General features: G+C 45.0%; 1 protein-coding gene across 2 annotated transcripts in view; it reads right to left on the bottom strand.

Annotated features, from left to right (window-relative positions):
* Positions 1 to 4,472: 4,472 nt before the first annotated feature.
* The window catches only part of LOC6530477 (nephrin), a 41,125-nt gene continuing 33,488 nt past the window's right edge, over positions 4,473 to 12,109 (bottom strand). The window contains exons 3-12 of one of the 2 annotated variants that reach the window (XM_002091356.3): positions 9,870 to 10,040; positions 9,500 to 9,790; positions 8,955 to 9,254; positions 8,541 to 8,831; positions 8,179 to 8,481; positions 7,826 to 8,110; positions 7,466 to 7,747; positions 6,567 to 7,369; positions 6,096 to 6,500; positions 4,473 to 5,845 (exon numbers count right to left, since the gene is read on the bottom strand). In XM_002091356.3, coding sequence (XP_002091392.1) covers positions 5,837 to 5,845; positions 6,096 to 6,500; positions 6,567 to 7,369; positions 7,466 to 7,747; positions 7,826 to 8,110; positions 8,179 to 8,481; positions 8,541 to 8,831; positions 8,955 to 9,254; positions 9,500 to 9,790; positions 9,870 to 10,040 — 3,140 coding nt within the window. In that variant the 3' untranslated portion in view covers positions 4,473 to 5,836. The remainder of the gene's footprint in view (positions 5,846 to 6,095; positions 6,501 to 6,566; positions 7,370 to 7,465; positions 7,748 to 7,825; positions 8,111 to 8,178; positions 8,482 to 8,540; positions 8,832 to 8,954; positions 9,255 to 9,499; positions 9,791 to 9,869; positions 10,041 to 12,109) is intronic. The other variant, XM_015197194.2, reaches the window with a different exon arrangement.

The following is a 12,109-nucleotide window of genomic DNA, read 5'->3' as shown; positions in this document are numbered from 1 at the left end:
TGCACTTTGAACTTTAATTTGTTGTTCCCGCGCTGACTGTTGTAAGCGCCAAAAATGAATGAAAATTTGGCCTTTTACCGCCTTGTGTTGAGCACCGTAATAAGCCGAACATTTATAGTTCACATTTTACGAATGCATCTGAGTAATTGTGGAATTTTTGAATAATTTCATTTTTACAGCCAGTATGGAGCAACAAAACTGAGGTGTAAAGCCTCTTATAAATAAATAATGCGGCTCCTGTGGTGTAACGCATTTATATAGTTTAATAGCATACCATTATACACTACACAATCATACAATAATTTTCGAATTATCGCAGAGGGGCTACCAAAGTTAGTGCAGCCTGATCCCATTCCCGATTTCATGCCTCCACACAGGTTCGCGATTCACCCTTTATTAATTTTTACTTTTCGCATATGCTGTCTGTTTTTGTTTTCACTCGCGTTTCCCCATTCTCCATTCTCGACTTTGTGGTGCATTTTGCTTTTCTTTTGCAGCTCAGCTCAGCACTGCATTATGTATGTGAAAAGCCAGGGGAGGAGTTTTCTACAATTTTTGTAAATAATTCTTAGCAGCAGCTTGTTGAAAAACATACATTCATACATATGCTACGTGCATACTTATACAATTTTGACTTTTTTTTTTTGCTTAGCTATTAAGCTGATGATTTTAATGAGTGAATAATGTGTTTGGTTGCCCGCCTCGAAACGTCGAAGGCAGTGGCCCCAGTTTTTCTGCTTTAATTTTTTAATAACCTTCAAACTCTTGGCTCCAGACCGAGTTTTTTGTCGTAATTCGTTTGTTTGCCCATCGACATGTGTCGTTGGTCCCCCGCCTGGAAAATGTTCCCAGTGGAGCTGAGCTACTGACGCTACCGATTCGAGTGGAGCATTAAATTTGTCATTAGGTTCTGAAAATTACATCAAGTAGTGTTCCTCGACGCTCTTGTAGATTTATCTTTTTATCTTTTTAAATATTTAAACGTTCTAATTGGCTGACCGTCGGGCACTTGGGGCCTTCTTCATTCTGGCGCTCTGTGAACATTTTTGGTTGACATAGATAATTGTACTGCTTACGATTATGTGGCAGATTATGCGGCACACAACTGACAAATGTCTGGATTTTGGCCGCAGGGACGAAGACTCATTGTGCAGCTTTCTTCGTTCTTCGTTGGTTGATGGGGGTGTATGGTGTATGGTGTGTGAACTATAATGAGCCAGAGTTGACTTTTCATTTTGGTCTTGTCAAGTACTCGAGGCTTCAGCTTCTACATTTTCAAGATGCCATTCCACTGCCCTGTGACACACTACTCGGAACTTGGAACTTGGAACTTGGAGACCACATCCCCACCCAGTTATTCGTCTTCTCGCACTCGTTCTCTTGGGGAGCTGTGACATTTTTTATGGCCTGTACTGATGTTTTGACCTACTAATTTAATGATGGTAAATGGCGTGGCAGTTGATTGCTGGAACATGCGGGCGGGCTTCTGTTTTTTTTTATTTTTTTTTTTTTGGGTGGGAGGTGTGAGAAAGCTTCTGGAGTGCAGCAAGTGCCAGCAAATTCAATTTGTAGCTGCAGCTTTGAGACACTACAAGATGATGATAAAAACGCGTTCTTTTACAAGTTTTTCTAAGCAAGGAAATTGCCAAAAGGCCGATTCAGTGCTGAAACAAAAAAGAACTTTTTTCGTAAGAACAGTCGAATGACAAATATTCAACAGGAATTATTACTCCAAATGTAATTTGAACTGCTTGATTGAACTGTGTATGGGTTGGAAAAACTTAAAGGAAAGATGTTTCCAGGGTACCTGTACCTAACTTCCTTAGTTCCAAACACCCAGGCCCATTAGTGCCCTGCATATCAATGGTCATATCACACCATTTCTCCCGGCAGAAATCCCCCCAAAGTCCGAGCTGCATCTCCGGCAGCCATTTGCACCGAAAGGGACTAGGAAAGAGGAAGTAATCCATTCTGAGTGCAGTTTTCAATATCACTTTCCAGAGACAACTTCCTGCCGGAGCCGGTCGCATCATCATCAAAAGGAACAGGGTCGAGGAGAAAAACTGTTGGCACTTTGCATACAAATGTGCTACCAAGCCGAAGTTATCGCAACATTTTAATAACTGGCGGCAACAGTAGCCAACTGCAGATGGTGCAGAAGATCTCAGCCGCAGAGCTTGAGAGTTTGAGTGTCCCGACGGCTTTCATTAATTACCAAGAAAAGCGAGTTTTCGGCGTGTTTTTGCCTTTTCCTGCCAGTCATGAAGTGGCTGCTACTGCTTCTAGGGGCGACTAGTATTTTCCGTCAACAGGTTCGGGGGTTTGGCCCTAACTGGGCCTGGGCTCGCTAAACTGGCTTAGATCCCTGGCTCTTATCTGGCCAGCATATCACGCAACATGCGCGTAATTTTATGAATGAAGTGTTTGCTGCCGGCCAGGATTCTCAGTTTAGCTGAGAGACTGGAAACTGGTCCGGGATCTGGCACTTAATTGCAATCGCACCTCAGCAGCAGCAACAGCAGCAGCGGCTACAGCAACAAGTGCAGCATCAACTGGCCGCAGTTTGTCAGTCAGGTTAACAAATTGCGTTAAGACGGAGCCCAGTTGTTCAACCGGTTTGCAGCACATCTGTGCTCGATTCTGGTGCACTTGTTGCATCAGCTTCATCATCATCAGGCGCAGCAGCAGCAAAACAACAGAAGGAGCACAGCAGCAGCAGCAGCAGCAACATCACAACACACACTTGCAACACTCGCTTATTAAATATGATTATGTGTTCGATTCTGCGCTGCTCTTCAAGATTCATCCACCGGTTGGAGTAAGAGTGCTGGGTAAAAGCACGAATGGCCACAGGAAGTGGAGCCGCGTCAGGCGTCGTCACATTGGCGGCACTCACTGTTCCCCAACCCATCCCTATCCCCATCCATATTCCCATCCCCAACCTAGCAGCCTGTTCCATGAGGCAGCAGCAAGTGCTGCCCACTTTTAATGAAGTTTTCCGTTTCGTGATGGTTTTGTTGACTTTCCAAGCCCGGTTAGATACCCTCACAGTGGGCTCAGCGGAGCCAGCGAGGGAAAATCAATTTTCCCCAGAGGACAGCAACTGCAAAACAATTGGCTAGGGCATTAGAAAGTCCTCTATTTTAGATCCTTTCCATTACCGGCAGTGCCTTTGCTAAGCTGCCAGACAAAATAAAAATCCATTGGCCGTTCAAATGTTTTAATTAAAATTTAATGAATTCAGTGTACTTAATTATGCATTGTTGTTTTTTGCCCTTGCCGCCTGTTCCTGTTTTTGCAACTGCCACGCAAAACGGGGTATGTTGAAAATTAAATTTAATTGTTCTATTTTTCTACAATTGCACTGAGTGGCAATCAAGGCGCATATGAGCCAGAAAAAGCTTTGAAATTTGCGGTGACAGCCTGTATAAGCATGGTAATTAAAATTGCATTTATATTGGAATTGATTTGAGTATGGAAATATGTCAATAATGCTTATGAAGTTAGCCAAAAACGTAAACTGAAATTGCTGGTTTAATTAACATGCACTGCGCTTAGCCATCGAATAAACAAATATTCAATTTACTATAATAATAAGCAATCTGCATTTAATAAAACTCTCTATGCCCAGAACCTTGTGCTGCTTTTAAATCAATAAAATAAGTAAACAAATTATTCCACAGCAAAGTGAAACATCGAAAGCACAGAGTTTGAAGGCAAAATCCAATTGGATAAAATTGAACATTAATTAAAATCAAATCACTGCCAGTCAGCAAAATGTAGCAAAATAAATGGCAGTTTCAGTGTTATTGAACTCGACTGGAGTTCCAAGTGTAAACATTTAATGCCAAACCATTTCCCATTTAATGGGAAAACTTCTTTATAGTACATAGTTTCCATTATGGACCACCTGTCAGGTCCACAGAACTCTTCAGGCTGTGAAAGCCGATTGTCCGCAATCCGCTAATTCGGTCTTTCAGAAATTAAAAAAATAGAAATATGTATTATTAAGCGCTCCATTAATTAAGCCGCGAGCCTTGGCTATTAATTAATAAAACTTCCTCACAAAATGCCGCCACTTTGTCTGGCCCCGAAAAATGGAATCAATTAGGCGGCATTTAAGGTGCAAGTGGACACGCCCCCAGAAGAAAGCCTCGGGGGCGAAAAGCGGGAAGACTGATGACTGAAGCGCACTGATTGATGACACTGGACACTTTTCTAACGCGGGAGAATCTTTAAGAAGACATAGCATTTGGGCATATCATTATGGGGTTTTATGTACTTCAAAGTGAAATGGATCCAAGGTATAATTATTATAATTATGTTAATTATAATTTCCCTCTTCGCTGCTTGCCAAGAAAAAGCCATAGTTTAATTTGAAAAATTTGTAATTTTATTCAAATATGTTTTTTGTTCGAAGATACAAAAATTTGTCGTTTTTTTCTGCATTTTTACCGCTTTTGCATTAATTGTTTTAGATATTACATATAAATAATTACTTTATTTAATGAACTTCTTTTTACACACATACTTAGCTCGCTTCTGCGTCTTTCTCTAATCCAAATGCAAGTGCAAATGTAATTGCAAATGCGCCTGGAGTCTAGTTTATAATTAACATTTTTATTTGAATTTGTATTTATAGATTTCTTTAGCATAATTTTTGGCGCTCACGCGTGCATGCATCAACTTCTTTACCATGTATATAATTATTGTCATGCATGATAAAAAGAACGTCGCTGAATGCTGTAAATATGTATCTTGAATATCATTTACGTCTCGATCCCTAGCTCTAGCAAAAGTCACACTTAAAAATATTTATATACTCGTACTCGTACTCGTAAGTAATTGAAGTCGTCGCTATGTCGTTTTTGGCGATTTCGAATCGATCCGTTGTTTATCGTTGAGAGTCAAACGCTTACGCTTTTTGGGGCCTGGTGTGTGTGTGTGTGTGTGTATATATATTCAATATATATTCGTTTATGTTTATTCATGTTATGTTTATGCATTTAGTACGTATGTTGATAAATATTGGTATGTCCTATAGCTTAAACATGAACAACTGCTAATGAGAATGGGTCACGAGTCTCGACTCGACTGACTCGCAATATATTTATGCTAAATGCTAAAATGCGTAATTCCTACTACTTAATATCGAGTGACCTTACTACGAATTAATATTTTGAGAGTGTTCTGTTGCTCATTCAAATTCCCCTCCTCCTTTCATATTTTTTTATTTATTTATTTTTTTTGTTTGTTATTTGTGGTGTCTACCAAAATGCTGCTGCTTCTGCCGATGTTCGGGTTCAGGTTGTGGTCGACTAAAAGTGGGTGGAGGGCAGGCATTTCTGTAGAACGGGTTGCGCACCTGCCCCGTGGCCAGACCAATATCCCATTGGGTGTTTCATTGGGTTTTTGTTTTTGTTTTTGGGATTGGTCTTGTGGCAAACGTTTGGCCTGCGTGTTTCCAGCTGCGAGTGGCGGCGGTGCCAACGTCTCCAGAGCTTTGGGCACAGGTACTTATCACAGCCTTCGAGCGCCGCATGCAAATGTCTTTTCTCAAAACACACTCAACATGGTTTCTCCATTTGCGCTCCGTAATAATCAACGTCATATAGTAATAATTACAAGCATAAAATAAAAGTAAAATATTCAATAAAACCAACAGCCAACGACAACCAATCCTAACGAAATGACAGTCAAGTTCTGTGTGTGTTACGTGTTTCTTGTTTCGTGTTTCCGATGGTGATTATGTTTGAATGAATGATGTATGTCAATCAGTCTAGCTGGATTTGGCTGGGTTGGGTAGTCTCTAGCTGTCATTGACGCTCAGCACGGCTTAGTAAGTCTGCGGATGAGAAGAAAGAGGGGTGGAGAGGTGGAGGGGTTGTTAGAAATGCGATAAACACAGGTTGTTCCTAACAAGCTGTTAATGATTTGCGGGGATTGGGAAGATCTCGAGAGATTGATCTGGACCATTATGGCAAACGGCATACATTTCGAAATAGCTCGTTATAATTATCCCAAAAATAAGGTGTTGGTTGGTAGTGGGGAGTTGGGGGGCAACTATTGGAACTTGTTTCGGCTTTTCAACTTACCACCGGCGGATAGGAGATGTATTTGTCGCTCATATTGAAGTACGATCCATCTGCTGGCGGCGCTGGCGATGGTGAGGATATATAGCTACCCTTGATCACCAGCGAGGAGGCGGGCGACGGTGATGGTATGTACAGTCCGTTGGAGATCAGCATGTGATCGTCCTTGGAGCGCATCGGCATGCCCTCGATCATGCCCGTGGCACTATTCCGCTGACTGTGCCGCTTGGGATTGGGCAGGGTGCGGGTGAAGTCCGGATTGCAGAGCGGATACGGCGGGGTGCACATGGAGCTCTCCTGGTATTTCGGCGGATACGCCGTCGACTGGATAATGTCCACGTTCTCCACGAGATATGTGGAGGCGGCTGCTTTCTTCTGAACATCCGCCTGCAAAGCAGTGATGGGCAGCTGGTTAGAATTTCGGAATACACTTGGTTAGATCTGATTAGTGGGTTAATCAAGCGCAACTCTTACCTTGTAAACCGACTGACTGTCATCCTTGGAGTACACATCATCGTTGCTGGGCTCCGCCTCGCTCTGCGATTTGTTCTGCCGGCGGATGACGAACCAGGCCACCAGTGCAGCATTCAGCACCAAGAGAACCATGGCTGCTGAGGTGATGCCAATGATCATCACATTGGGCAGTTCGTCCTTTTCGGTGTACTCCGCCGAATGCGGCTGGGAGCCCTTGCTGAGGGTCAACTTGATGTCGGGCATGAATTTGCTGCCGCCCGCCTCATTGGCCGCCATCACGGAGAAGTAGTAGGTGGCTCCTGGCTTGAGGCCATCGAGGGATATATTCTGATGTCCGGGCTTGGCGTCCACGTACTTGTACTTATCCTCGCCATGCTGCTTAAGTCGCAGCCGGAAGTAGGTCTGCATGCCACCATCGAAGCCGGGCGTCCAATTCAGATCCACACCCGTATCACTGACATTGCCCACCCTCAGCTGCTGCGGAGCATCCGGACGGGAGGGCTTGCTGAACTCCAGGGTGGTGCTCGCCTGTCCCAGAGCATTGCGCACCACACACTCGTACTGACCATAGTCATCCGGCGATGTGTTCTCGATCAGCAGGGCTGACTCAAAGTTGAGGGCATCCACCTGGCGTTCCACACTCTTGAACTTGTTGCGCCGCTGCATCTTCAGATCCTTGCCATGTCGGCGCCAGATGAAACTGGGCTGCGGCGAGGCCAGGGATCTGCAGATCAGCTGGGCACGAACTCCCAGGCGGGCGGCATAGCGGGTGAAGGCGGGTGAGTGGTCAATTTCAGGGGCAGCTAAAAGGTTACACAATGTACCACACATATTATTTAGTAAAGCAGTTTTTTGTGGTTTCTAAAAACTTAAAATTAAGCCGCGATAAATCCACTTACTTTGCACCACCAGAAGCACGTTTTGCGCCGCGGGAGCTCCTCTTTGGTTGTCCACGATGCAGGTGAAGTTGCCAATGTCACTGCGCTCCACACTGGCGATCTGCAGCAGGGCGGTGCCGTTTTCGAAACTGGAAATGGTGCGCGTGGCCAGGTCGTAGCCGTCGCGGGACCAGCGCACATGGGCGGCCTCTAGCGGGCGGGCCTGAATGTGGCAGGCCAATACCGCCGGTTCGCCGGCCACGAAACTGCGACCCTCGCTAACCGCCGTAATTGTGGGGGCATCTATGAATTGGGGCGCGAGACAAAGAGAGTCAGCTCCAGTTTTTTGAAGGTCAACGTTAGAGCCAAGCTAGTACTCACATTCCACGGCCACTTGGATCTCCAGCAGAGCGGTGCCCTGGCTATTGAGCGCCTCGCAGATGTAGACGCCCGCATCGTTGCGACTCAGACGACTGATATTGAGACGAGGTCCGTCGGAGATCAAACGCTGGCCGCTCAGACTGTTGCTGCTAATGGGCAGACCGTCCTTGGTCCAGGTATAGCTAATTACCATGGGGTTTCCGCTGGCCAGCAGCTCCACATGGAACGGCGCTCCCTCAACGCCCACGAAGGTGGTGCTCTGCGGCGTCTCGAACTTGGGCGGATCTGGGGGATTTGGGGGATTTGGGGGTAGTTGACCTCCAACCAAAAAGTGAACTCTTCGCTTTACTTACAAAGTATATCCAAGCTGATGGTTTCGTGGACACTGCGCTGCAGCACCTCGTTGTGACTCTGACAGGTGTAGACAATGCCATCCAGATCCTGGGTTATGTTCACGTACATCTCGAGCGTGGACACCGAACCGCCCCACAGACCGGGCCTGTTGGCCAAGTTAAGACCCTCGACGGGAATGCCATCCTTCCACCAGCTAATCTTCGCCGGCGGATTACTGGAGCTGGAGTCACAGATCAGCTTGGCCCGAATGCCAGGCACCAGATTCTTGGGCACCACACTGATCTTAACCGTTTCGGGAGGAACTGCGATGGGTAATAGCCCTTTAGATTCGTATACCCATTGCAAGATAACCATTACTTACAATGAACTCCCAAGGTTTTGGTGGCAAAGAGTGGTATGTCAATAGCTGCATTCTGCACCTTGCACTTGTAGATGGCATTGTTGTCCGAGGCGTTTACCAAAAGTGAGAGCTCGGAGGTGATTTTACTGTCCACCAGCTTGGAGGGAGCATTAATGATCTTGTCGTTTTTGTACCACTGTAAAGTCGGTGGCGGATTGCCGCCGGCAGAGCTGCACTGCAGTTTCAGAATCGATCCAGAGATAAGGATATCACCATCATTATAGCCCGTTAGCAGGGGTGACGAGGGGGGGTCTGAAACGGGGATGAAGCAACAATAATGAAATTATAATTTAATTACATCGCTCAAGTGCTGCTGAAATAGTTTCTTGATAAGATCTCATGGTAGTTAACTGGGGTGGGTCTTCGAGAACTTACAAAGCACATTCACGGTGTGTGATCCCACCACATTCTGGGTGAGTTCCGTGTTGAGGGCGTGGCAAACGGCAATGAAAGTCCTGCTCTGCGAATCGATGGTCAGACTGATGTTCGAGCTACTGACCCAGCCACCGTCGGAGCTGCTGGTGGTCTTATAGGTGCTATTGTCCAGCGGTCTGCCGTTAATGGACCAGCTAATCCGTGCCTGGGGATTGGAAGGCGCTGTCACGCAGCTCAGTTGCACGGAATCGCCGACCTTGGCCTGTGTGGCGCCGCTCAGGTAGACATCCTTGGGCGCATCTGTTGATTTGATTGGTTTAAAACATTAAACATGTCGCTTTGGAAGGATATCAACAGCATGCACGAAGTACAACATATATCACAAGTTTTGAGACTAGAAGTCAGTTAATATGGAGCTCATAAGTCCTGAGACTACAAGTCATTTAACATAGAGCATCAATGTGTAAGTTTTGTATATCTAACTAGATTGGTTTTCTGCATAATCCCAGTAAAAGTAAATATAGCTTATGGCCACGGAAACTTACACAAGACAGTCAGATTGAGTTCGGCGCGCAGGGGAGTTGTCGCCAGCAGATTTTTGGCCTCGCACACCAAATTAGCGCCATTGTCCTCGGCGGCGGCGGTGAACTTGTAGACGTTCTCCGACAGACGACCCGAGGTGCGTTGTGGCGAACTGATGGCCACGCCATTGCGGTACCAAGTCAATTGGGCTGGCGGATTGCCACCGCGACTGCGGCAAGCGATTTGAACTTCCTGGCCGCGATGCAGGGTCTCACCCTGGCTGTAGCCCTCAAAGAACGGAGCACCGGGCGGATCTGTGGGGTTGGCAAGGGATTGGGTTTGGGATTAGGAACTCCGCTGGCACACACAAAGGACCATCCGGCATGCACTTACAGAGCACGGAGAGCTGCACCTGGGCGCGCATCGGTACATCGGGGGGCAGAGCCTTGTGACGCGCCTCGCAGGAGAACTCCTTGTAGTCGTCTTCGGCGCGCGGCTGCAGATGCAAAGTGGAGCTGGTTGTGAATCGCTTTGGGGCAGTTTGATTCACCGTCACGATGGGGGCTACACGGCAAGAAAATAGCCAACAAATTTTACATACATTAGTAGCTGGAATATACGGGAACGACGGTTTTTTAACGGTTTTATGATTATATGATTTTTTATATATACGTATACACGACCCTATAACCAGTTTGTTTGATATTTCTAAATATTTCTCAACTAATAATCCAACCACCAGTTACCTTCCTAGAAAATTGAGGACACAGTAAGGTGCATAGCCTTGAACAGAAATCTCACCCCCACCCTTGCGATCATCCTTATGACTGCTTGTGCGCGCAGGTACACCCCTTCCAAGATTGCTTGTGCGCACCCCCTTCCAAGATTGCTTGTGCGTGAAGAAGTGCAATTGTAATTTTGAGAGTTTTTATGAAAAGTCGTATTTTTAATTTCAGAATCGTGAAAAGCATACCATTGGAAAGGGCTTGAAAAATCCTTTCCAATGATACCCAATTTTTTTTTTTTTTTTTTTAGAGAGGGATCCCCATAGCATATACCGAATCGGCGGTTTTGGCCTGTTTTCGGGTAGTAGTGGGAATATACGGGAGCGGCGGTTCGGGAGCGGCGGTACTTAGCGGAGACACGAACCTGTGATTAGTCAAGACGCATTTAGTTGGATAAATGCAATTCTTATTGGAACATTCTTGTTAGAACACTTATTAGGTTTCAGAAAAATCCTGTTAGAAGGTTTGTGTATAAACGGTGTAATAGGAAAAATGAGCTAGAGAGATCCCTTTTGGGGTTGAGTGCAATTTTACGTATTGATTTTACTTCGTCGAGTAGATATTTATGTATAGAAGAGTTGCTTATAATCTTAAATAGGTTTGAGAGATAACTTTACATTTGTGTTCCTCAGCGCCAAACGGGGAGACTGCTGTGAAGACGCTCGCTCCCGTATATTCCCACTACTACCCGAAAACAGGCCAAAACCGCCGATTCGGTATATGCTATGGGGATCCCTCTCTAAAAAAAAAAAAAAAAAAATTGGGTATCATTGGAAAGGATTTTTCAAGCCCTTTCCAATGGTATGCTTTTCACGATTCTGAAATTAAAAATACGACTTTTCATAAAAACTCTCAAAATTACAATTGCACTTCTTCACGCACAAGCAATCTTGGAAGGGGGTGCGCACAAGCAATCTTGGAAGGGGTGTACCTGCGCGCACAAGCAGTCATAAGGATGATCGCAAGGGTGGGGGTGAGATTTCTGTTCAAGGCTATGCACCTTACTGTGTCCTCAATTTTCTAGGAAGGTAACTGGTGGTTGGATTATTAGTTGAGAAATATTTAGAAATATCAAACAAACTGGTTATAGGGTCGTGTATACGTATATATAAAAAATCATATAATCATAAAACCGTTAAAAAACCGTCGTTCCCGTATATTCCAGCTACTTTCAGCTAAAAGCTATGGAGCCGTTGAGAAGAAAATCTAAACAATCTGAAGTCATAGCGACTTTCAGCTTAAGGCTACCCACGTTTTAAATGTATGCCTTGCAAAATGTTACTTATAAAGTAACAATGACTAGTAGTCACCAATAATTTCATGATCCCTGACTGCGGTTATCCGAAATAATTCCCTACAGAGATATGTATTTCAAATTATCTGTGATCTGTCTCCATTTTCATTATGCTAGGAGACCCCATAAAATCAAATATTTATGACTCTTTGAACCTATTATCGAGAAAGTCAAGCGGCTATTTACCTGCATCCAAACCCATAGCTCGCCCTCCTTTTCTGACTTCCCCATTGCAGTCTGTGCAGTCTGCAGTCTGTGAAGGCTCCTTAAATCGAGAACCAATCAGGTGGATTCTAAGAGTAGACACCCCCTGTAGATGTCAAACTCTCTAATACTCGTGTATAAAAATGGATCCCCTTAAATTGCTCAGGATCAGTTCTTATAATACCTCAGCACTGCATACCAATGGATCTTACTGTAGAGTTTGTTGACTCAGTAAATGGAATAAATGTTCCATTAACTCAAGACTCTGATGTCGAAATAATTGAAGGCTCGAAGGAAGGCTATGTGGAGGCTATCGACACAGAGGATTCGATAGATCGCTTCTTAAGAGG

The sequence above is a fragment of the Drosophila yakuba genome, chromosome 2R (assembly GCF_016746365.2).
Source record: "Drosophila yakuba strain Tai18E2 chromosome 2R, Prin_Dyak_Tai18E2_2.1, whole genome shotgun sequence".
In the NCBI taxonomy this organism is placed as follows: Eukaryota; Metazoa; Arthropoda; class Insecta; order Diptera; family Drosophilidae; genus Drosophila; species Drosophila yakuba.
This window is presented reverse-complemented; position numbering and strand designations above follow the sequence as displayed.